General features: G+C 43.6%; 1 protein-coding gene across 3 annotated transcripts in view; it reads right to left on the bottom strand.

Annotated features, from left to right (window-relative positions):
* Positions 1-16,245, bottom strand: part of PALM2AKAP2 (PALM2 and AKAP2 fusion) — a 277,857-nt gene extending 261,612 nt beyond the window's left edge. For all 3 annotated transcript variants that reach the window (XM_072860628.1, XM_072860627.1, XM_072860626.1), the window contains exon 1: positions 15,877-16,245. In XM_072860628.1, coding sequence (XP_072716729.1) covers positions 15,877-15,921 — 45 coding nt within the window. In that variant the 5' untranslated portion in view covers positions 15,922-16,245. The remainder of the gene's footprint in view (positions 1-15,876) is intronic.
* Between the last annotated feature and the right edge of the window lie 10,852 nt (positions 16,246-27,097).

Here is a 27,097-nt window from a genome sequence, read left to right on the forward strand (position 1 = left end):
CTAGACAGTGCAGGGATATTCTTGTTTTGCTTCCCTAGAAATAAAGAAGCATGAGGTATTCACAGGGACAATGCTGTACTACATATTCTGTGTGACGGCCTATCAGCTTCTAAATTCTCTCTGTCCCTCATTGCAAAGGTACTAACAAAACCTGCCCCTATACCCTCCAAATCAGACCAGGTGATCAACAACAGTGATCATGAACATGAGCAAAAGGGAGAACCACCAGGTCAACAGGACTGGATCCAGGTTCCTTCCCTGGCTTCAGATGCCTCTGTACTGGAGTCAGCAGGCAGATGTTCAATGCAAATTCTGGTACCGAGACACCTCTGAAGGATCTCTGCAAGTGTGTTATTGGTAAGGCTGCTCACAGGAAGGCAGTAAAAAGGAAAACCAATGGGGTAATTGGTTGCAGACAATGTAGTCACAGAATGTATACAACACTGCTGAGGATCAGCACTGCAGCACACGTTGGAAGATGAAGTCTATTGATGCCAGCTAACCAAAATGCATGAAAGCTCTGCAGAAGATGCTCTGCTGAAGGCCTTGCTGGCATGGCTTTTGGAGGTGGTGGAGAGCTTGGGCCACCGAAGGGTCAGAGCATCCTGCAGGGAAGCAGGCAGGTAAGACAAGACCCCTGTGCTCACATAGGGTCTTTCTGCACCCGTAACAGAAGCAGTGGACTGTGGGTTTCAGTGCAGGTAGGAACCTTTGACCAGAGCAGTTAACGTGGACACGAACAGTGGGGTTCAGTGTGTAGCCTGCCAATGTCACAGTCAAAAGAGGTACCTACAGGGTTCAGCTTGCTGAATGTCCTCGGGTAAATGATTTCACCTTTCTGTGCTCATTTCTCATCTTCCCTGGTCTCTGCTCTGTTGGAGGCGGATGTTGGGCACGCATTTGCTGTTGTGCTAGCACAACGGGGTGTAGATCTCAGCCAGCACTGCTCTAATGCCAGTAATGAGCAATAGAGATTTGTCTTCTCCATTGCCAAAACAGAAAGAAAATTACCCTGAAACTATTCAGAAGGTCCTTAATGGGGTTTCCTTTGCCTCCCTTGTAGCATCAAGTTTCATCAACTGCTGGAGACAGAATAATAAAGCTCTGGGAAGCACTTGTGCCTGAAGTCCCATCTTCAAAGCACCATTTAGACTTGCCGTAGATGGTTTTCACATTGTTCTTGTGCAACGGTAAGTATCACAATCCACATTTTGTAGGGAAGGATGGGGATGCAAGTTTAAGTGGCATGAACAGTCCCACAGGATGATTCAGTGACAAAACCAAGACTAAATCTATTATAGAGGGGGATTTTGTGATTTTTTTTGCATGACCAATGCTGTGGTCTCCAATGGCATGTCCTGTATTCCTTACTACTGAATAGGTTTGGTTTCTCTCCTTCTTCCTTTTTTCTGTGTTTCATGGGAGAAAAACAAACAAATGAATATTGATTGATTGAATTTTAAAAGCAGAAAGACCAATGCTGCAATCAGTGCTAAAAGGGTAAGTAAGTGCAATTTTCCCCTATCACAAACTGTGTGCTGTTCTACAATTTGCCACTTGTGAAACTGGTCAGCTGCCTCACGAAAAACTATTTTTCCTCTATGAAATGGTCTAAGCCTCTTCAGGCTAAAGCATTTCAATGAACACTTGCTTTGCCACAATGCAGATTTGCTTTGGATGTCTAGCAGATGCAAAAGTCAGTTGCGCTGAAGTTTCACGCTGTCTTTCACATCAATACAAGAGATATTCGGGATATATGAAGCATTACACAACAACCTATTTTCTGAAAAATGCAGGCTTTGAAAATGTCTCATTTTCTGAGCGTTCAGAGTTAGTGGATACGTTTGATAATTATGCTCACTTGTGTCAGGAAAAAAGTAGGGATATAGCTAGTGCTCATCAGAGGAACTGAAAATAAAAATATATTAAAGTTAGTGATGGTGGTTGCTTGCAAAAAAATGTCTGAACAAGGCCACTAAGCGAATAATAAACAACTGCATTTCTTCCTTTCTGAAACAGAAGTTTAGACTTCATGCTAAGTTTACTGAGTAAGGCTCTTCGGCATGTATTTTTGAGTCAGATGGGGAGTTAATGGATGCCATACACCACAGCACTGTGCAGAGGCAGCTGTGCTCATCCTAACTGCTCTGTGCTGAACTTGGAGCAAGTTACCAGCTTGCTTCCATTACCTTTGATATCTGTTGTACATCCATTTCAATAAACATCTGATTTGCCATGATGAGGACTTCTTTTGGATACCTAGCAGACCCAAAAGCCAGATGTGCATCTTTGTACAGGTGTAGGTACTTCAGTGTATGATTTAGATATGCCCTAAAGGATTGTAATTATTATTTCGGTGCCTTTTAGCCAAGGAAAATATTTCCAACATTTTGTAGATGGAATACGCTATGGTAACCTTTGAAAGACAATATAACTTGAATTGCTGAATGCCATTTACACAGTCACTTTTCAGAAAGTGATGCACTTCACAATAAAAAAATCCCAACTCTTGGACCAACCAGAACCATTCTTGACATTTCTCAATTAGCCAAAACAGTTTTTTGTTTTCTTTTTTAAAGGGGGTAAAATTGGTCTAAAAAGGAGGAGTTCAGTTGTTAAATCACAGGCCAAAGTGACAATTGTAACAGCTTAAAATTCAGGAGGTAATTTCTGCTACAACACAGTAAAAGGTTATCATCAGCTTCGCCACCTTTACACCTTAGTAAGTACCCAATATCTGCAATTCTGGATCGCACATGGAAACATATAATGCTTCAGCAATATATCCACAAGCAAACCAATTGTTCATTGTTCATGGTTCAAGTGGGGTTTTATTAAGTTAAAAAATTCTTCTAAAAAAGGAGAAACTGCTTGAAATGGAGGGCTATACTAACAGCACATCAGCAGTGAAAGCTCTCTCTGATCAATTTCTTAAATATGATGTGAACTGTCTTAAAACATAGAAATAGAGGAAGATAAATCTCTAAGGCTATGCTATATTCTGAGTACCTGTTGCCCTACCTTAATGCATGCTGAAAGGCTTTCTGCACATAGAGGTCAAAATGCAGCCACAAAGAAATCACCTGCCTGAAGTTGAGCTTTCTAGAGGCCTTTGACAATTCATTTGCCCTACAGATTATGCACAATTCGTTTTCCAGCCCCCAACTACGTCCTAAGGATCTGCTCCAAAGTTTCAGTGCAAGGTTTTGCATTGATTTGCAAAGACAACTCAAAAACAGGTTAGGTTGGCCAAAGAGAAAAACAATGAAATTCAATGACAGTATTGACTTGATTTGCTTCTGCTAGCATTATTTTACGCTAGCTGAAGGGTGGGGGTCTCATCCCTTTTGATTTTAGGCTACAGCATTAGGGAAATTTCAGTTTGCTAAGCCTTCACAGTTTCACACCTTCAAGGTTCAACAAAGAAACAGCAAACATGATTTCCGTGGAACTGGAAATACCTCCCCTACCTCCCCTTTTTTTTTTCTTCCCCCCCCCCCCCCCCTTGGTCTTACTGAGAAAATAAGGCTGTTACTATCTTTTTTTTCTGTTGGTAACATTTCTAGCAAGAGAAAAACCTTCTGTTGTAAGGATGATTCAACTGAAAAAGCACCTTCTTACAAAGCACAAGTAAAGCATGGGAAGCTTATTCCAGCAAAGGTTATTAAATATCTGGACTCTTGGTAACCTACAAGACACAAGTCAAGAGCAGTGGCTCTTAAAGAGACCCAGCTTCTCAAAACTGGCTGTCTCCTGTGGGTGAACGAGAACATGCGGAGTTTAATATCTAGTCATTTTTTTACAGGAAAGTTTGAACTTCCAGTAGGTGAATTTAGCCACTTTCTAATTGTGCCTCTGTACTACTGATAAGAGCATGTGACGAGTGGCAAAGCATGCACCTCTCAAGTTTAGAGGAATGGTGAATCCCACTTTCTCTGTTTACCCTCAGCCTTATAACTTGTTGTCCTGGGAAGCCTGATTTAGACATGTGATCTGGCACATATCTGGCACTTTTTATGATGATAAAGAGTCAGAAATAGTGTGAACACTTATGGGGATAATATGGGTTTGTCCTGCTCACCACTGAAACTAGCAGCAAAATTCCTATTAACTTGTTTGCAAGCAGGACAGGGCCCTACTGAAGAAGAAGAGTATAGAGACTGATGGTCTAAATCCAACGAAACAGGTAATTTTATGTACTCGGACATGATCATGTTACCCAACGTATCTGAACTCCCGTGACTGACTACCCACGCACTTGGTCTATCCAAAATGGAAAGTAAACCAACCCAGCTTCAGACTTCTTTCACTGTGGTTGGACTAAACTGTTCTCCTGGGTCTGCAAGCATCCATATGTCAGCTGCCAAGTCTGAGGAAAGCATTATGCTTGGCATCGCAAGAAAACTGAATGGCTGCAGAAGAACCCTTTATATGTAAGCTACTTATCACGGGGTGACTGAGCAACATCTGAGCACATGCAAAAATACTGGTGATCTACCCTAGGAGGAACATAGAAAGTTTTTCCTACCCTTAAACAAGATCAGCTAAACCTCGGTATTTTCTTCACTAGGCCAGACAACTCTTGCTTATTCTGTCTTCCCTCAGAAGCCATTTTCCTCCACTTCTGATCATTCCTGGCTCTCCTGGACTCTTCTCCATTTGGCCCATGTCTTTCTTGGAGACTAACATCCAGCATGAGTTTGACCAGAGCATGATTTCATGTGCCTTATAGGCAGCATTCCTGTCTATACCAGCCTGTTTGCCTTTTCCATGATGGATGACATTGCTGAGTAATGTTCATTGGATTATCCACTGTAATCATCTCATCCTTTCTTCAGAGCTGTTATCCAGCAATTGATTAGTACTAGGTGTTAAGAAGCCTTCATTTGTTTTGAAGAGACCATGTGAAAAAGGCTAGTAATCTGCCAGTACCATTTAAACTCCAACTCCAGTACCATTTCACGTGTGTTTACAGTCCCTTCCAGCAAAGCCCAGGCTACAGATACCGTGAGTGCGCTGCGTTATCTGATCCAGGTTCATGAAATGCTGTCTAGAACTGGAACAAGGTAAGACCCAGGCTGGACGCTCTTTGGTAGAGGCTTCCACTGTGACAGCTTATTGCTAGTATATATTCTTGCTTCAGTTCTCCAGCCACTTTTGCATGTTAGCTTCACCTAGGCAGAGATGTGACCAACACAACACCACCAATGAGAAACCAGGTCTACCTTCTTCCCACTGAAACCTCCTCCAGCTCAGTGTGCCACTTGCAGCCAAAAGGACAAACCATGCAAGAAGCCCTGCGTGGTGTGGCTTCGTGGTCGGTGAGCTCACTGGTGTCACAGCAGCTGGGGAAGCACGCAGCCCAGTACCACTTCTGCCTTCGGTGGCACATGGATGGAGCTTAGTTAAACCACTCTCCAATCCACACAGATAGTGACAGGGGCCACCTGAACTTTTTGGACCTTACTGCCTTGCAACCAGCCACCTATGACTTGTCCACAATCACATGGTCAATGTTATCCACATCAATGTAAATTGGATTTATTTCACCAAGGAACATGTGTTTTCGAAGTAATAGAGACCAAAGACTATTTTTGTTCTCTTAGGTGTCTAAGTGAGGACAGTGGTTTGCCCTACAATGTCACAGACCAACACAAAGTAGAAACTGGAGCTGTAGGTACTTGAACCATCAAAATACCAGTCCTGTTTCCTTATATCTGCTTTTCAGGACTGCTTTCATGGGCTGTGAGTTCTCAGGCAAGGAAGGATGGTGCAGCACTCTCCCGAGAGACAGGGGCCAAACGCAGAGGGAAATTCTTCCCAGTGCCCTGAGATTTGTGGCAGGGTTGTAACAGGAAACTCCTACCAGCTCTCTCCAGTTCAGCAGCATTGTCTATCCCCTCCTTCTCAGCAGTGGGATAATCTTTAAAAGACACCTTGTCTCCTTAATTATGAATTATTATACTGTTTTAAAAGCCCGGAAAAAAAAATCATCATTAATGTAAAGAGTTGTCTATATTGGAAACTTTATTGATTCTGGAACAACTCCTCTGTGGGACATTCAGTTCTGTGAACTGCTGAGAAATTCACAGAAGAGGAGGTCTGCACTGTTCAGTGTCACATCGATCTCATCAAAACCTTTGCTCAGCATCGTGTGCAATATCATACATGATAAGGACAAAAATACTTGTCAACCACTTAGATTCTATTATTCTTCCTCTGGAGATCAGGAAGGTGATAATGAAAAGCATGAAAAGTATGAACAGGTCTCTATTTCACAAATGAGTTTCAGACATCCTATATGGATTTCAGTCTAAATTTTGTACTTTTTGAAACTTCAGCAATAACAAGTGTAAATTTAGCTGATATCTCTCAGTGTCTACAGGGACACAGTTCTTAAAGACATTATATTTAGACTGTTCTTTGCTTCATTTTTTAAAAACTGGGGATTTTTTTTTTTTCCTGGCTGGTTAGAAGTTACTTCTTTAACCAGAACAATTTACTCAGTTCATCATGATGCTGGGATGAGTGTATGTACATTCCTACTTCAGCAGTTATTCCTACAACAAGGAGTGGTCTTAAAGATGCAGCTTAAAATGCCAGAAAATGTATTAGCCTTCTGCTGGAGCCTACTTCTCTACAGTGCAGCAAGTGCTTGTATATGCCTTTATTTATTAAGAACAAATACATGATTAACAACCGAGACTTACTTTTTATGTCAATGTAGGTAGGAATTTAAAATAGATAAGGTATTAACTCCCAAACACTACGCTATCTGCACAGAGCTGCCAGAACTTGACAACATATCCAAGATAGTAATTTTGTACCAAAGCCAGTGTATGAGAAAATCCAGTCCCCTATGCTGCAGTTATTGTAAATTTAGTGACACCTTGGATGCCAAATACTTGCTTTATGCTCCAAACGGGAAACAGCTGGATGACTAGGGATCCTTTAAAAACCTGTGGATGTCAGTGGGAGTTTTTCCAAGGACCTGACACATGGTGCAGTGCGGACCTGTTCCACGAGAGGCTAACAAGTGTGTGTGTATGTGTGTGTGTGTGCACGTGCGTGTGTACTCCAACCCCTTTACCTCTGGGAAGCCCGTGGGGAAAGACCAGTCAGTCTGAGGCTGGACTGCAGCGTGCGGCACTCAGCTGGTTAATGGCTAGACGCTTGCATTGAGCACCGCTATCCGCTCCTGAGTAATCTCAGCTCTGCACTCACTCCTGCTGCTGCCATAAAGAGACTGCAGCTGTGTGACTCTCTGCAGCAAGCATTACGGGCTGCTAAACTCTTCCTTCTCTAGCAATAAATTACACGGCAATCTGGCTTCTCATTTCTGTCTGCAATTTTCAACTTCTTAATAGGGGCTCCTTAAGCCATTACCTGCCCAGGTTACTTCCTTCTACTGCAGTGCTGCTTATAACTCTGCATGGCAAAAGAACATGGCTGAAGCCCAGGAGCTGACAATGACATGTCCCCAAAAGGCTGGAAAGCACCTTTTATTTAGCCCTCTGCTGGTAAGTGGAGGGCTTTCTTTCAAGGTATGTATTTTTAAAAACCTGAGCACACCTCTGCTGTCCCAAATCTTCAGCTGATTGTCAGTGGCTGCTATTATTAGGCACTGCAGAGGGGCTGAGCCCCACCCTGTTAACTGTTGTCTGTGGATCCTGACAAATGATGCTGGCAGGTCAAATTAAAATAATCAGAGCACCGCCTAAATCAACAACCTGAGCTCTGCACCGTCTGGAAAGGGCAGCAACTCACAGATGAGAGCAGGTCTGTCTCCTTCCAAAAAGAGCTCCGCAAACTGCATTGGTTGTTGGCCTTTTTTTGTGCACAGAGAGCATTTGTTTTTACTGGCGAAGAGGAAGAAAGCTTTACACGCCTCCAGCGCCTAACCTCGCTGCAAGTCAGCTAAATAACAAAAAGCATCTGTGTGTCAAGAGCTACACAGGTCTGGTGTGCAATTGCCAAAAAGGCCATACCCATTTCACTGCCACTGGACTTGTCAGATGATGTTAACCCTTGCAAGCACGTGGCTTTCTCAGATCAGAATTTGCAACAGAAAAGGCTTTTCTACGCTAGGGAAATTAGGACCAGAGGAAGGTGTAGCATCCTCACGCTCTCGAGTCCTCTCCTGAAAGGCATCCTCAGTCCGAACACTGCCTCAGCACGCACAGACCCAGCACGTCCTCATGTGCCATTCAAGAGAAGGCAAGGTCTAAGATCACATTTCAATGCCATCCTGCCCAAATAAAGAAGCATAGGATTGAATTCATGGCTCTGTTGGGTTTGCTGGTGAAACAGGCAAACAAATCCCTTGCCCGAGCTTCATTTCCCTTGTAGATAAACAAAGACACTGAAATGTTTGCAAAGTTCCTTGGGATGCACTCACAAAGAGGCTCAGAAGCTAAATATTGCTGCTGTGAGTCCTCATAATTTACTACACATGCACAGTCTGGTGCTTTCCCAAATACATGCTGCAGACCAACCATCTTGCTGGTGACTGTACTTTGCAAGGACTCATCTGTTGAAAGAATACACTTCATTCTGTACAAGAATAAAACAGTATTTGTAAAGTGGGTAAGGAGTCATATACAAGGAGTGATTCCTTGAAGAGCAGGAGTGCTCGAGGAGGGACTGAGCATCACTGTGCACCCCCTTCCAGCCCCATCCCACCCTCATCCCAGCTACTCAGCTATCCATCACTTTTAGCACAGCGTGTAGATGCTGAAGTCTCACCTCTGACTTCACATGAACATCTACCCCACTGCTACCACGGCATGAGGTGTCTGTCCTTAAAGTTACACTCCAGGCTAGAGCTGTTCAATAGTTTCCGAAAACTTAAATCTTTCACAACTATTTTACTCTACCAGAGACTTAACAACAACAACAAAATCACAAAAAATTTTCACCGATTTTCAACTTCTTTTGCAAAATAGAATTTGAAAGGCACAAAACAAAATCCAGTATCTGAGCTCCCTGTCTGTGCTCAAGGGATGTTGGTGATGTGTTAAGGGCTAGGAATGTGCTGTGGAAACAATTCTAAATTTAAACAGTTGAGTTTGGGTAAGTCTGGAGACTGTCTAGAAATTTCTCAAGAGCAACTTGGTTTCTGGTTTCTATTTGTTCCTAGTTTTCACTGATACCTTGAGAGCAATTGTTTTTTCATCATATTTCCGCTTCTCTTGCTGTCATGTAAACATTCTTAGAGCAAAAATACAGACAAAACCTGAGACTGTAATTTTAGTTTTCAGACATTATAGGCATTTTTCTTTGGCTTTTGGCTTAGAATGGGCAAAGGCCATAACATTTCTAACACTGTGCATGAACTCCCAGTCTTTTATATGCTCAGAAGTCAAGACAAGATACAACTGTGCTTGCACGGGTTTCTCTGTGCAAGGTCTGCCACGAAGCTGACTCATGACATTGCTGCAGTCCAGTGTAAGGCTGCAGATCTGTGTGCAGGGAAACCTCTCTTCATCCTTTACAGCAAATGCAAACATAACACTTCCTCTCCCACGGCTGACTTTCACTGAGGTTCACAGGAACCTCACGGGTTCACATCGTGATTGCAATATAGATCTCATTTAGATTTAGTTTGTGATAATCCCTAGTTTACACATACTAAACCCATCCCTGGAAATATCTGCAGCAGGATACAGAGTCTTCCTAACCCCACCAGGTCTTCCTCACCATAGACTGCTCTGGAAATCTGTTAAGGTCTCACTAGCCCTCAAGTGTTGTCACCCTCAGAATATAAAAGGAGGACAGCTACAGCTACAGGAGAATTTTCTGTTTCAGGTACTTGGATATTAGGACTGCTGAGGAATGAGGTGGCAGAGGAATGGTTGTGACTAACCAGAGCCATAAATACAATTGCAAATAGGACAATGACGGAAAAATGGGAATGGAAAAAGTGGATTAAACTATGCAGCAGCAATATTCAAATGAGCTTCATGATGAATTGCGCGGGCGGCTGTCTTTAGTGCCAAAACTCGTGAAAGCACTTAAAGACATGGTTACTCCAGGAATGTGTTTGAGTACACAGGATGGCTGCACTGCATCAGACCATCTACCCCATCCTCCATTCTAGCACAGTACCTGAAGCAGAAGACCTCAGGAGCATGGCAAATACATGTAAAACTTCTCTGCCGGCCTATAGTAATTTGCAACTCAAAAATTACTTCTATCTAATGGGAAAGTCCTTCGTGCATTCCACTTCCATGAGCATGCCTGGGTTCTCCTCAAGCCCCTCTGAGGGTACACTCTGAGCATCCACCACATCCTGGAGAGAGGGGCTCCACAGCTTACCAACTCATTTTAGGAAGAACATCTCTTTGGGTTTGTTTTGTTCACAACTGCTATCCTCCTTAGACACCTACAAATTCTTGTCCCAAAAGGTATGAGTAGTATTTCCTTATCCTTTCTCTCCATAACACGCATGACGTTATAGACTTCTGCAGATTCTTCTCATTTGCCTATTTTCCGAGCAGAAAAGTCCCAGCCTGCTTACTCTTTCCATATCTTGCTGCCCTTTTTTTTCCTGCAGGCTTTAGGTCTGAAAACAACTGAATTCAGACAGATTTAATCATGTGCTTAACTTTAAGGACAAAAACATTACTTCCTAAATGAAGGTATAGGAAACTAGTGTATTAAGTCATCACAGCAATAGTAAACTGTTGATTAAATGAATTTGCCGCATCTTTCTATGTGATCCTCAGCACCAGAGATTCTAATTTTCATGAACAATGTTCTCTGGAAGGACGCACAGAAATTGTGGAGAAGTGCTACAGTAAAATGACCTTGGGCATGAGATCTACTAGTCATGAGTTTTAATTTTGTGGGATAATAGAAAATAGGTGAATAGGGAAAAAAAAAAAGAGATATTGGCTTCTCTGTCAATAAATTATTTGAAATTTATGGACACCACATGATGCTCACTGCAGTTGCTGAGTGTCCAACTCAGAAATGTAGAATGCCTAGATTACCAGCAATTGTGATATCGAAACTATACTGGTACTATCTTTCCAAAAGATAATTGTATCATTATTCTCAAAGGCCTGTTGAAAAATTTGTGCAATGCTATATGTAAACATATATGCACCTGCCTCCCTTTTGGGAGAACTCTAAAAACTTCACCTGGTATAGGTTTAACTGGTGTGAAAATAATCTCCTTTGCAGGACAAGGATCCTCGCTCATCCCTGTTGAATTATCTCCCACGCTAGTTCTGGTCCCTTGCGAAAGGCAGCACTGCTCAGACCGCAGAGCCCTCTTCTGCGGTGCTGGCCCTGTACTCCCTTATAGTTGGATGCACAGTCCTGCACTGGCCTCTCTTAACACCAGCTGTGTACAGGTGTGAAGGACTTCTTTAAATGGAGGATCCCATTTACCAAATAATCCAACTTGCTCTGCAGGACTCCTTTTTGCCTTCGTATTTACTCCTCCACCACTCTTTATGTTACCTACACACTATAAATTTTGATTTTTCATTTACATCAAAGTACCAATAGAGAACATCTTCGAGCCTTGAAAAGCTGCTTCCTATAAGCTCTCCCCTGCCTTTGCTGTCAAGGAAGAAGGCTCTGTTCAGCAGTCTCCCTCACTAAGAGCAACTTTTTGAGACCTATCAGTTAGCCAGTCCTTAATCCATCTAAGGCAGACCCCACTGATGCAGCAGGGTACTATTTTTAAACAACAACGTCCTGCCATACTAAGTCAAACATCTGATGACATTTAAGTAGTGTTAGATCCAGATCAACAAACTCATAATCTCATAGAAAAAGCAAGAATGGTCTTGTTCGACAGGAGGTACCTTTGACATGGCTACTTGAATGTCAGTAATTACTTTTCTTTAATGCTTCACTGAGCTACTGGTTCTCAGAACTGGGCACTGGTAAGCAGTAACCATCATTACTGTTGTTTTTACTTGCTAAGAAATCAGTACATTTTAGTAGCTTCCCACTTGCATCTCTCGGCTGGACATCTCCTTAACCTGAAAACCTCCTCCAGCTCCTGCGCTGTTTGTTGCTCTAGTGTACGATTTCTCCTCAGTGCTGTCCCTCAATGATTGCCTTTAATTCACCTGATATATGGGTGACACATATTCACTGCATCATACATGCATTTGTACCCCAGATGCACTGATACATACTCAACGCCCCCACTTCCCAGCTTTATGACTGCTAGCTAAGCGATGGAAAATATTTACATTTCGTAAATGCTTGCTATGTTTAGATCACTATCTGGAGGTGATCTCTGCAGTCATAGAGAAGGGGGCCATATAATAAATTGTGGAGCCACACAGTTTATTTATCCAAAATGTGATAAATTAACTCAGTTCACCTGTCCCCTGGCCACAGAGCCTGCTTCCTCCAGGACTATTTGCATTCCAAACTTCTGAGCAACTCGCAGCAGGCATATTTTTTAAAGCCACAAAAATACTTCCTTTTCCACCCAAAATTTTACTCACTGCCCCCCTTCAGGAAAAGAGCAGAGGCAAGCACTGCAGTGTGCTATAGAAACAAGCTCAGAGAGAAGACGGCTTCCTAATTCCTCTTCCCACCTCTTGCTTGCCTCCTGCAAGGCCTCTTCCCGCAGCATTCAGAGTGGGCACCGCTCGCTCCGTTGGCGGTAGAGCAGCGGTGCTGCGGTGATTTAGGCTCAGGCTCAGACAGATGTTAAGAGCGGTGTGGCGCAACAGAAAGGTTTACCAGTATCTGTCTGCAGCACACATGATACCCAAGTGGGGAGGTGTGATATGACCTCTGCTCAAGGAAGGAGCGGAAAACCAGTCGCTCCTGGCCATCATAGGACCTCCCCAGCACACAGAGTTTATGTTTTCCTCCCAAGAACAGAGAACTGGGTTCCACTTTTTAGCAGTTGTCTCACATCTCCTCTCTTCTCAAACTGGACTGTCACAGTGCTCTGAGTCTTGCTATAGTCAGTTTGTGAATTTTAGGAACTTCAGAGACAGGAAGATCTAAAAATCACAGCATAAGCATGTACAATGGTATTAAAACCATACACATTTAAAGCTTCTTTTTTTTTTAGAATCACACGTTCTATTTTTTAAAGACTTATTTAGCTGTTTCTTGCCCTGGTAAACCATAGCATCGAGGTTCTCCTCGATCTTGCATGCATCCCTAACAGCTCTCTGAGACAAGGCAAAGTCCATTATTCACAGTTTACAGATGGAAAATGAATGCACAAGAGAGGCTAAGTACTCACTGCTGGCAAAACAAGTGGCTAACTCATGTTCACCAAGATCTAGATTAATATCCTGACAGTTAGAGCCCTTTTTTCCTCTTCCCGTGACACTTGCCTCTGTGCCAGACAGGCATATATTAAAACTGTGATTAGTCAGAGTAACAGAGTACAAAATCAAACTCTTCAAAAGGCGTCAGCCTTCTGGTGCAAATATTCATATTTCCATGTTTGGATGTGGTTTTCCTTAAACACTCAGTGATGCGTGCTTAAAATTTACTCTCCTGTCTTCCTGGCAAGCTCATTTGCCATGGTGATTATGGAAGCAAGCATAAACGTACAGGCAACAGTGTGTAGAAGTCCCAATGGTAAATGAATTTCTTTCTATATGCCTAGCATTCAGCCAGCTTGACTGAAGAGTGTTGGTGTCAGCTTCTGCTCATCTGAGTGAGATACTGCAGCTTGTTAAAACAGAGGGAACACTAAGCTGAACTGAAATGCCACCTTTTTCTTCTTCTAAGAAAGGCCATGCAACTTTTGAGAATTCACCTTATTTTAGCTAACTGGTGGCAGAAGAGAAATGCCTAACTTATGTCATGTCACTCATCCTGATGGAGCAAAGCTTACACTAGAAATAAACTTCTCTGCATTCTGACAAACATTTGCAGCAGCCCAAGCACAGGAGAAAAGTTACCTAACAAGCTGATATGGAAAACCTGTTGCTCTGCAGGGTGGGTAAGCAAACAAGTCAGTTCATGGACCCACATTCAAGCTTAAAATAAGGCTGAATATTTTTGATGCTGAAGTAAAATTATTTCAGTCTAATTCACTGCATACATTACTATATTATGTTTTATTTGTTGCCAGAAATAGAAGCCAAAAAGGAAATATATATAGAAAATCAAGATCCAGATTCTCAAGGCATTCTCTCATACCAGCATAAACTACTGTAGGAAGCTGCCCACCAAGCGATAATTTTACATCCATAATGGCTTCATTGGTGTGAAATGCAAAGCACCAAGAAGCAGAGCATCTGATTTACTTTGGTGAAAGGTTTAAGCACATAATCTGGAGTGGAAATGGGTGCTGCTTAGTTTTCTGTTACAGAGTGGTCAAAAGCAGCAGCAATAATGTAAACCATTTCTTTTAACGTGGACATGGAAGTTTTTCAGAGCTATGCACAGCAGCAGTGTGCGGAGCAGCTCTGCAGTACGGTTCTGCTGTACAGGAGTCCCAAACCAGAGGCAGTGGCGAGGGTTGCCTCCGGGGGAACGTTCCTGGTGTTTCCATTTGGAGATCTGGCAATGCCTATGCTGACAGAAAACTGTGAACCAGCTTAAAAATATGCATCTACTTTCCGCTGCCTGAAAATTAAATGGTTATAGTGTGTTCCCTCCATATCAAATTATATCATTTGCTCTTTTTCAGGAAATATTTTAGAGAGAAAAAAACCCCAATCTATTTGTTTTACATGTGGTTATTTTAAATCTCCATGGACCTATTAGCAGAATAGCGGACTTAAAGAAAACAGCTTGGAACAGCAGCAGCAGCGGCAGCAGCAGCAGCAGCCATTCCTCTTACTACAAAGGAAATCTGTGATCTCTGCCGGCTACAGTGAAACGTAGCATCTGTTGATCACTGGGGAAACCGGGGAAGGGAACGTAAAACCCATGCGGGCTCTGCCATCTTCTGTCATTTCCCTTCAGACCTCCAGGTGTGTGGTCCCCGGCACGGACTGTGCCATCTGACTGGGACCAGCACAGCTGCATCAACATCCAGCCATGGGGAAGAAGAAGAGCTGGGTGTCACTCGAACAAGGGCAGGCTGTGTGGGGCTGGCAGACTTGCAGTGCCCACGGAAACACAGGCCTTTTGACACAGCGCCTGTGCCGTGCTAGAAGATGAGCTGGCAAAATTTCTGTGTGCTGGGAGGATGGTGGTTTTTAAACACCTAGGCCTGATCCTCACCAGGTGTCACTGCCCACGTTCCTCTGAGGTCTGCACCAGCTGAGCCATAGCTCACTCCTAATTATGGTACTAAACATGAAAACAGAAGTTTTAACTAAAGTGGGGCAAAATCTTGCCTAAACTTCATCCCTGGCACGATGCAACTTGGCAGGGAATTTGTCTGAAAACATGTGCTCAGCTATGGAGCTGAGGTGACAGTTTAACTAGTAGATCAAATAATTACATGATTTTGATAATGCAGTGTTTGTATTCAATTGTCTTAAAAATTAGTGATATCACAATTATTTTCTGCAGTAAAAGCCACCCTGCAGCAGATCATTTTGTTTAACTTCTTAATGAGCTAAGCCAAAGCTCCCACTGTAAGAAAATATCTTTTCAGCAGAGTACTGATTTTCTCCCGCAATCTCCCCTCCTCCCCACTTATTCCTTCTTTTCTTCTCCATCATCAGTCTTTTAAGTGTGCCACTGTGCATTCACATTTTTCTTTCTGCACGTGTCAGCTCTTCCTCAGAGCCCTCTTTCTCCACCAAATCCTGCAAAGCAGACTTTAACCACTCGTTTCCCGAACGGGGAACTCCATGCACAACTTTGGGAAAGCCAGGCCCTCTGGGCGCTTCCCAGACACCGTACCGGAATCCCCCCTTCCCTCCGCAACCCGCGGCTATGGACAAAAGAGCAAGTAAAATGAAACTGACTTACTGCTATGGCTTGGAGCCTTTCCTTGTGCAACTCTGCTTCCGCCATCCTGGAGAGAAGGACACGGGAGGAGACAGAGGGAGACGGGCTGGGGGGGGGGAGAAACAAAAAGGCAAACAAAACCAAAACAGAGCACACACTGCAGTCACCCAGGAGGAACTGGAGTAATTGCAAAGAAAGCCGAGCTCCTGTGTAGTAGTCAGCCACTTTTGGAGGCACTGCAGGCTGGCTCACGGTAGGATCATGTTAGTCACTGGACCAGTGCCTGCCTCGCTGCCTGTCTCCCAGCTGTATTGCTAACTGCATTTCATTGCTGCTTCTGTGTGCTGTTGCTGTCACACAAGCCATGTATGCACTCTCCAAGCAGCTGAGCGCAGGGATAGCTCGCATGGCTATAATTTTTTGCGTTGACGTCTCAGCTCATTTGCTCCTCCTATGGGGCGCTGGGTCACGACAGGAGCTCAACATCAGTAGCGTGCACAGTAATCCAAACCTGCATGACTGCAGCAGAGGAGGCAGACAGCTGTGCCACGGCGTGTCCTTAGCGAGCAGCGTGGCGGGGAGGGAAGGACGGTGGGACATGGTGCGGCGAGCGGGAGCTGCGGCAGGCAGGCAGGCAGGCAGGCATGCAGCATGGAGTTGAAGCAGGTTTTGCTAAGGGAAAGGACAGGGCTGGCAGGAGGAGGGAGGGCACGGACCGTGGGGGAACAGCACGGCCACCCATGAATGCAGTGGTAACATGGCATGCTGCAAAAGGCTGCAGGGCAGCCTTTAAGAGCAGCGGTGAAGAGTGGGGGGCGGAGGGGTGGAGAAGAGGGAAGGTGTCCATGCACCCTGCATGTGCATTGCACAGTAAAGCACTGTGTTGGCATCAGACACTCGAAAGTGACAGAGCTGTACATAAAAACAGTCTGAGTGAAGACCCCAGGTGTGTTATAAATAGGGAAGGAGGCAGGTGGGGAAGGAGGGGAGGCCTGAGCAAGTATTTTGAGGCTACCCTTTATTTCAAGTGTGGCTTCAGTTTTGCATGCAACCTCCTCACTTTTTTTTTTTTTTTTGTATGATCTCCCATTCTGCTTTGTTTTCTCATAAACAGCAAAGAAGCCCCCCACTCTGTCCCAGCCCCATCCCATGGGGTGCTGCTGCACACCCCAAAGCCACGGGGTATGGAGGGACACCCCCAAGCCACAGGGTAGGGAGGGACACCCCCAAGCCAGGACAGCCACCGGGCTGTCTGGAGGGGTGGGCAGGGGCTGAGCATGGCACCCTGCTGCTGTTCCATCGTGAGGAACAGAACTGCATTTTGCAGCATATAATTTTGGTTTAATAACCCCATCCTGACAAGACAGGGAAACTCCATCGCCTTGGAGGAAAGTGGTCTGGAGGTCACGCTGCTTTCCCCATGCCTGCCCTTTCATGTGTCACCCAGCCTGGCATTTTACCCCTCCACTGGCACCCATCTCCTCTCCCAGACATCCTCCACATCCATCCCATTTCCAGCTCCGGGATGTGCTACTTGCTGCGGGCTGCTTTTCCAGGCAGCTGCTTTCTCAAGTGTTTCCACCTCCTGGTCCCATTTCCCTTACTGGTGCCCAGCCTCCTTGTCTCGTGACAGCATGTCAGAGTGACTTCTTGCTTAGCTTTGCCTCCATGAAAGAGGTCCTTTGTTGTATAGAAGACTCACAGAACATTATATCATGCCGGTAGTCTCTGTGGCCAAAAGGCAAAGTTTTATTGCCGTATCCCAAGTGAGGCAGTATCTGTAAGTGGGTGTTGGGGTGGGCTTACAGCTAGGGGAAATGCAACAATTCCAGCTCTTTCAGTCTTTCAGCTTCAAGTAATTTGTTGGATGGCATCTGTCCTGAGCTTATTTGGTCCCTTTCAGCTTGCTGTTTTTCTTCAAAACCTCTCTTTTCTGTTTTCAGTCACCATGTAAAGGTATTGCTGCTTATATTACTACAGCTGGTTTTGAAATATCCCGTCACATGGGATCCAGACATATATACTCCCACATGTGCACTGAGAACATACATGGGCAACTCCTACTAAGACTTGCAAGCTATGCAATTAAATCCCTTCAATGCCCTTCTCATGTTTTGCTGTTAAGCCTTGCCCAGGGGAGGAATTCTGCTACAGGCTATATCCAGCAAAGGCAAGGGTATGCCCCAGTGCTAACTGGAGCTGGGACAGGCAACCTATTCACTCCATGACCTCTAGTCACGTTAGATGCTGCCGAAGTGGTGTGTGAAATGCACCGTGTTATGGCGTCCCCTCTTTTCTTCCACGTGGCATCCACTCAGCAAAGCATTTAAACATATATTTAAGTGCATTCAAGGTAGTTGTATATAAAGGCGCATGTCCGCATCTCACTTCTAATACAAAACCTCGTGACAGTTCATGAAACACGGTAACTGCAGCTAAGCTGGACAATGTATTCGCCCCATGTTTATCCTCTCCCCCGTTTAACTGCAGTGCTTGTTGCAGGTGAGGGCTAAGCAGGGTGCATCCTATTGAGTGCTGGGGCGTTCGGCCCCAGTGAAACGTGCTGCAGGGCTGTGCATCCCTCTTCGGTTTAGTTTGGCAAGAAAAAGTGGATCAACTTTGCCGTAGCAGCCCACCCTGCCGGCTCTTTATGATTGCACAGGAATGATAGAGGATGCATGAGCAGCAGAGCAGTTTCTTGCTGCTGACTTGCAATGCAGAGGAAAGGCTGGAAGTCATGCAATAATAATAGCCACTAGTTTCCCTACGGTGTCTTTCTTTTGTATAGCTTGAAGCCTGTGATGCAGTGGGGTGGGAATCCTTCACCCAGGTGGTTTACAGAGCACACCCAGGTGAAATGACCTCTATAAGGTGACTTACTAGGTCACGACAGAGTCTGCAGGGGACAGCCCTTGTGGGCATTTGTTTAGTGAAGACAGCTTTAAATGAAAAAAAACCAACTACCCAGTCCATTTTTACACATTTTTTTGTCCAGGTTGGTTAAGGCTTTTGTTTCCAGAATGTTTTGCTATGTTGGTAAGGAACTTTAATAAAAAAATAGGAAATTGTGTTAAGCCTCACAGATTTTTATTTGTTTTGATTTACTTTTAGGGCAGGAGGGCAGGGTAGTATTTCCAAATTTTGAAGATACTAAGAAAACAGGAGAGGTTAGAGGGTGTAGGGAGGAGCAAGAAGATTCTAGAAGAGTAGGCAAGCAACAGGGAAGAAGTATTTCAATATACTTTGTTTGGTAGCTAGAAATGAAGAAAAAAGGAAAAGTGTCCCTATTATTTTTCAAATGTCAGTTAAAAGGCTGTTCTTTTCACTGCAATTTTTAAAAGAGCAAAAACTGCTACATCTTAATAATGTGTAAATTGCATCCTATTTCCATGCAAAACAGATTTTTATTTTCATTTCTTTGGAAAAGAGTGTAGGAAACAATCTGTAGTCCCTGCTCGATGCTGGAGAGGATCCTGAAAGAACTCTGAGCTATGCTCAGCTATCCGGAACTTTTAATGAGACAGCCTAGTCGTATGGCGGAAATCAGGTTCTTGTCCTTGCCATGGAGCTGAGTTGGATTAGCAAAGGTTCTAGTTTAAATCACCTGTGTTCATTTTTTGACAAACCTTATTTTTTTTTGACAAACCATTTTTTTTTGCCATTGCTCTGCATACAACCAGAACCCTTCTGCATGATGCTGGGCATCTTGTCCTCAGAGCAAAACTCTTCGCTTCCCATCCTCCTGGCTGTTGGTAGGACTGAATCAGTCTAAGAAACCAGACTTTGGCCTAAAGACTGCGTAAGGAAGGCACATGCATACACATGAAGGTCAGGATTAACGCCTCAGTCATTGCAAATGCATCAACATATTTTTGTGGTGACAAGTTAGTGGTTGGATCCTGGCAGTGGCTGTCAAGAAAACAGAGAGCAAGGAGGGAAAACAGTCTTCACATTTGCATTTCAGATTGTTTAAGAGGAGATACTTCTGGCTCTTAAAATTACAACATGCCAGCATGTTGCTTTGTGCTGCACTAACACTGTTCTGGCATCCTCACTATTGTCGAGCATTCCTCCCTAGGGCATATTTGAACCATATTACTTTCACCTAAGTTGAAATTCTGAGGTTAATCTGTTTTTTATCTTCTTTACCAGACTCTGGCCTCAGATGCTATATTAAAATAGGCCAGGAATGAAAAGTTCATCTAAACTTTTAGATTCCTGAGCCCATTGTCCACGCTTACTTTTTGGATTCCCTGAAACATAGCATCTCGCACAACACAGCCTTTGAAATTTTTGGCAGTGGCACCATCCGACATTTCCAGGAGAGGCTACTCCACCTGCAGTTTTAATTGGGGCTCTCAGCCTTGTCAGAAAACAGTCTGTTGCTGTCCTTCTCTCTCCCATACCCAGGCTGCTTGCTGGGGGTGCACAGTGGCTGCAGCACCAGGGGTTGTGCTCGGGCCACCTGGAACCTCACCGCTGTGAGCTGGACCTCAGAGACCCCCATCCCAATGAGCCATCACCCTGCAACAGTTGTCCTCGTCCCACCTGGGCACGTTAACCCAGTAAGCGGTGGCTGCATGCGGGGAGCTGTGTGTCCAGGCCCTTGCACACTGACTCTGGGTGGCTGGTGGTGGAGTTGCCCGGTCTGTTGCCACTCACGATTTGCAGTGGTGAAAGTGAGAAGTGGCTGAACACTCGATTATGTGTCTGCTGCGGGGTGGCAGATGCTAGCACCCGTACATCTTCTTCATCTCCCACTGCCCCTCACCCAGGGTTTCGTGGGCACAGCCCCCAGGCTGGTTCTCCCACCAGCCCTACTGAGAGGACAAGCAAAGGGTGGGAAATCTCCCCTCCATCTCCCACAGTGTTTCACGCCTGGAAAATGCAGATGGAGAAACCATAAGCAGTATGCCTGAAGTTGAACAGGAGGGCAGTGGCAGAGCTCAGCCTATAGCTCTGAGTCCAGTTCTGTAAGCGTACAAGATCATTCTTTCTTGATTGAAAAAAATCTTTATATCAGACTTGGTTTAGCTGAAGTTGTTGTTCTCCCCCCCCCCCCCCTTCTGTTGTTTCAGTTTTGCCACTTGCTATCAAGACATGGAGTTGAAGCACGCACAGCAGGAGATGGCATTGTTTAAGAAATAAAAAGCTAGAGCACAGGGCTTTGTTTTAAGCCTTCCCAAGGCAGCAGGCGTATGAATAGGTAAGCCATAATTTATTAATAAGTGCAGTCTATTAGGTTTTTCCATGTTTGCTTGGTTTCGTTCTGCAGCCCTGGGGAACTTGCACCCAGAAGTCCTCTGACCAGAGGGGTCTCCACGTGGCCATGCCAGCATCAAGGACACCTCCTCTCAATGGACCATCAGATACTGTGAGTGGAAGGGGCCCTCAAGAGCCTCTGCAGAGAGAGCCCTCCTGGCCAAATGATGCCTGTTGTCCACAAACAGTTGCTTGTAAGTGATTCTGCTGGTATCGGGGACAAGAACCAATGGCTTTCCTGAGACTTCTTTTCCTGCCAGCCCCCCTGCCATGCTTAAACAGCCTCGTGTTAGCCTGAGATTTATTCAACACCTTCAGTCCTTGGCAGAAATTAATGAAGCAAGCCACAGAGCACCCCCTGTCAAAGGCTGCAGGTCAGTAAACCAGATCCTGTTTGCAGTGGCTTTCCTTAGAGTAAGGAAGAACAAGAAGAAATGATGTACGCACTTCACCTTTTTCCCTTCTTTTCTTTTCTGGTATCTGGGGTTATTTAAAGCTTCTCAGGTGGAGGAAGCAGCCTGTCTCCTCTTGGGATTTCAGTGCTGGCTGCTGGCACTGCAGCTCGCTTACCCAGCTAACTAACGCCTTGCTGCAGGAGCCCAGCCTGGGGAGCAGAGGGGGATTGGACGACCTGCGGAGGAGAAGTGTAAGGCAACCTTTCCCAATTTCCTTTACTCTCTCTGAGATGACACAAAAAGAAAATCCTGGTTAGTCCTTACCTTCCACTTGCTATTTTCAGTGCCTCCCTTGACACTGTACATCCAGCTGGGGCAGAGAGGGGTGACGAGAACAAGTAACACTCCCAGCACTACAGTGCAGGGCAGAGATATATCTGTGAACAGGACAACTCTTCACTAAAAAGGGAATTTTTGTTGAATTTCTATTTTATCAGCATAATGATGCCACTGAAATAGGTCACCACCCCTTAGCTGCGCATCCCTCTGTAGCTGTTAATGAGCTGAGATTCACGTGTACACCAGGACTTGCATTATCCACCCCATTAGAAACATTTTGTCGCATTGATTTTCATGGATCCTGACAACTTTACTGCTGATAGGGAAGAGACTCTTGCCCCTCTTTCCCCTTAAAGCTGGCTTGGCTATTCAAATCTGCCAAGAGAAAGAGGAAAAAATGTACAGTTTTTTTACTTTGGATTTCAAAACTAGAGCTTGGTTCCTGTAGATTCTGGCATATCCCTCTCCTTGCTGTTCAAACAAACCAGACTGCAGCAGAAAAGCTGCTTTTAGCAGCATTTATTTCTGTTCTTGTGCCTGCTGATCATCCCCCACATATAGTACATAGCTGAAACAATATTCCCTTAAAAATTGCAAAATATTTACTGCTGAGGTTTGTGTCAGTACACTGGATTTTGCTTCAGAAGTGGAATAGTAAAGAAAAGAAAGAAGTTACCTGCAGCCCAAATGGCAAAACTGCAGCAGAAGTGAAAATAAACTACTGCCCGAGAAGGTAACTGGGGCCAGAATCTGAATATTTGGGTTTTATTGCTGCTCTGATCACTGTGTGACCTTTGCTTTTGTTCCCCCATCTATGACAGAAAGATAACTTAATACCTCCTTTTTAAGCACCCTTTTGGCTCCAAGACCCTCTAGTCCATTATCAGCTTGCTGTCCTATCCTAACAGTCCTATCCTATCAGTCTTATCCCAACAGTTTCCTCAAAGAAGGACTAGGGTATTGGCATTGGAATTGCAATGCCAAAAAAGTAATAAGGAGTCCACTCCAGTCTACAAGGGCAGCTTTTGTAATGACAAGCTTTCAGCTAAAGTTAAATAACCAGGAAATTTACGACAGCATGCCTTCCTCCTCTGCAGAGGGGCTACCCAGAGAGGTGTCTTCAGGTTGTCTGCATCAAGGCCATAATGTAATGACGGGCGTTTCAGATCAGTCCACCTCAACTCCAGCACATTATAGCAATGAAAGAGCTGGAATTTTGATTTTATCTCTTTGATGAAGAGGAGTTAAATCCACCCATTCAAATAAGGGGTCTGACAGTACTTTGAAAGTCAGGTCTACTTATCACAGCTCATCGTTCTGAAATTCTCCAGAGACCTGTCATGTAGCCTTTGAGCCTGCTAGCTAGTGGTGCTAGCCCTAAAAAAAGGACCTGCTAATGACAGATTTTTAGGCAGTATCCCATCTTTGGTCCTCTGACCTGAAAAAACTGGAAACCTTTTGCACAGAAATCATCTCCTGGCCTTATGGCCTCTGCTTCAGATTCTGGCAAAGTCCCGTAGAAGGAGCAGAGGCAAAAAATAACTGGCTACTTTCTGGATCCATGCTGAACGTTTAATATGAATTTTGGATCAGTCTACACTACACCCAAATTGGTACATCCAACTTTCATTGTTAGCTAGGGAATTCATTAAGCTTTTTGCAGCCTGAGGCAGCCACAAGGTGCCAAGAGTTTGCCTTGAACCAGCGTAACACGCGGTATGTATTATGCAAAGCCACTGAATTGCATATGTGCAAGCGATTTCTTCCAAGGATCATTAAGGCTGTTGTTTCTTCTCCATGGTCCCACTTCCAGTGCTCAACTCAAAGGCATGCAAGTACACTGTGATGTCCCTTTCATGGGAAAGGTATCCCCAGTGGTTCCTTGCTCAGGACCACTGCAAGTATGTAGTATTCCCTCTAATGCTTTTTAAAGACTAGTGCTATGGACAGCAGCTGTAGATGCTGAGAAAAATCATAATCAGACTTCCTGAGGAAAATGCAAGTTCCGCTGACTTCCTATTCATGTCACTCTATTGGTATTATTTCATACTTTGTTATAAAGTACAAATCGGAGAACTCTTCTACATTATATTGCATACTACGTACAAGCCTCACTCAAGATGAGATAACCATTAAACTGGTATCTCTGGCATGCAGCTAATTAGGAAATCATCTTTATATCTTGCACCTCTGTGTATAAATGCCTTGTCTGGTAAGTAGCATTCAGAAGAGACAGTATTCATTAAAACTAGTAGTCAGCAGTTCCTGGGATGAAATTTAATGCTGATTTACAAAGCAGTCTAAATGATTGACATTGTCTTCCACTAATTTTAGTGGAAAATGATTCTTAATCCTCTAGACTGCTTTGAAAATCCCTGTCAACATGTCTACATTTTAAGCTTCTGCATATATTCCAATTTTGGAACCTGAGAGAGAGTACAATGCTTAATTGTTTAAACACTAAGCAGTCACCCAACCTTTTAAATAAAGATATTTGGGAAGAGGCTGAATGCTTTAACCCTGAAAACTTCTAGTTATGTCTTAATTTAGTACTTAAGCAGGCTTTTCATTTTTCTCCAACTTGCTCTGCTTGATGTCTCTTGTATGGGAGAATAACAAAACGTGGAGCAAGGCTGCAGTTATCCTCAACCTCATGGTAAATTTGACCTCTTGAGAGAGGTCTGAAGGGATGTTCACCTGTATCTAGGATAGTACTGCTAGGTGTGCCAGGAATGAAAAGGAAGAGGCTCCCTGTGATGCTGGGACTGGTTTACAGGCAGGTAGCAGAGCAGAGACTACTGTAGTTATGTGCTCTAGTTCATAATGAATTAAAATAATAGTAACCATGTAGCAGGGCCCTCTGCACAAGTGGAGAAGAAGGAGACATGTCAGGTTGTTAATTTAACAAAATAAGGCGTTTTTTTCTTGAATAATTCCTGTGCAGAGCTAGAGCCTTGTAGATTTCTCCTGGGAGGTTTGAATCAAATTAGTGAAGGTGAAGAAAATCCCTCAGTTGAAGACTGCTTCTGCCACTGCCCACTCTTCACAGCATGAGAGTCTGAGATGCTTTCATAGGGATGATAGAGGAGCACTGCTTTGCTTATAAAATTATGAAGAAAGAAACAGATACAGCTCACGAAAAAGCTACATCTCTTCTTCATGATGTTGCCCAATGTGATCGTCTACTCTTTTCTTTTCTCATGGAAAAGAAAAATAGTCTCCCTTTTTCTATGTTTTCCCTTGATTTCTTTAGATGACTGATTTATTTCGATCTTCTGATGTTATGGGCAATACAACATTTGCAGTTTGGGCACTCACAAAAGGCATGGAGAGTGCTGTACTATCTGTCTGCATCAGATCTATTTAGGCAACTTAATTTTCTCCACATGTTAGACTGTTCCTATTGTGGAAAAATATACTTTTTAAAGACTGATAAAATACTTCCAGTTGAGATTTGGCAGAAGACAAAGTGTTTGTTGATTCTAGTGCCCAGGCAATCACACAGTATGGTTTTATAGCTATTTCAGGATACTTTTAGCCTGCATAAACCTCCGTACATATGTCTACAGCAGATGCCAATATTGTACCTGGTGTGTGATGGCAATGAGGTGACAGGAGCCCTGGACGTGTCTGTTTTAAACAACATCTTCAACAGATCTTCCAGTTGCCAAATTACTAATTGCTAAGCCCCAATTCAGCTATACTAAATGCATGTATCTCCATGTTGATGTGAGTATCCCATTTAAGGATGATGGCACTTTTCAGAAAACTGGGACCATATGAAAGAAGGGACTTTTAAAGTATTTTGAGTTCTCACATTTCAGGTCTATCTAGGAATTTCAGTATCCCCCCCCCCCGATTACACACATAGAAGGATGTAGAAGTATAGCAACATTTGCGGCTTATTTCACATGGGCCGTGTAAGTGATGATTTCAAGCCCCAAGTATTCTACTTGAATAACAAACTTATATGTCTCCAAATCAGTAATGCTACTTACAAAACAAACCCTAACCTAAACAACAGTAGAGGATTTTATTTAGCGGAGTAGATCAATAAGCAGATATTCTGTAGATGTGGTTACTAATCAAGCCCTGACAACTTGCAAATCACTTCTCCTTTCATGAAGGTGTTTCTTTGCCTGCTATCTTCTTGTTCTTTAATGTGAAGTCCTCAGTGCTGGGAATGCGTGCTGTGTGGCTGCTGAGGAAGGATGACGATTAGTTAAATTACATCTGGCATTGCAATAGCTGCACCTACAAAAAATTAAGCTAATATTTAGTGTTTAAGAAGAAGTATCATTAGTGGCAAAATAATGATACTTTATCAAATCCAGCTTACACACAAGATATGCATAAATTTTAATGAGACAGAAAGATTAAAAACCACTCCCATGTAATTTGGTGAATTTCTCAAAAGATCTGATTTTTTTCCTAAAGGTAAGATATGTTCTGAGAAAAGCACTTTACACTGTTTTTTACTTTTGTACAGAGTAAATGTGGGAATATAAACTTGCGAATGATGTGATGTATTTTCATTTTTGGTTAAAAAGCTATTTGAAATCCTGCTTATTAGTCCCTTCAGAATAATACTGCTTTGCCTGGGAGCTCACCATCAGAGCTTGAAGACCAACTCTGGATTTGATTTCCCTTTCAAAATATCCTGTTATTGAACCATGTTGCACTTGCTATCAACCTAAGTTTCTAGCCCTCTACTGATTTATAGTTAGTTCTGACTGTCAGTGGCATATTGTGGCAAGGAGTTCCACAAATTAGCTCCAAAAAATGCTTCTTTTTAATAGCCTTTTTTTTTCTCGGTTTCACTGCACCTGTTATCGAGCTATCAGAGTTTTGATTTAATACTCTAGGCTGCCTATCTCATCCTATGATGAAATTGTACCAGCTGTGAAATTTTATAATGGGAATCATTCCTGCAATCGATATAAGCACTGTTTTCCCAAACACCACAGAAAACTCACTATTGCAGAGACAAAGTGTAGCTCATAATCTTCTGGAGTGAGGCAGAGAGGAAGAAAGATGCAAAACAAAAGGAACATTCTTGATACTTTGAAGAGAAACAAAGAATGCACTGAGAAAAATGAGTTAATAATGTAAAAATGTCAGGAAAAACAGGGTTTGCCTTTAGATCAGAGATCTAGTGTGCATTGTCGAATTAAAATGATGTTTCAGGGGAAGCAGAGAAAGTATTTTAGTGTGTTATTTTTGTGTAAAAGATCCCACAATAAGCA

Source organism: Ciconia boyciana, chromosome 4, assembly GCF_034638445.1.
Source record: "Ciconia boyciana chromosome 4, ASM3463844v1, whole genome shotgun sequence".
NCBI lineage: Eukaryota > Metazoa > Chordata > Aves > Ciconiiformes > Ciconiidae > Ciconia > Ciconia boyciana.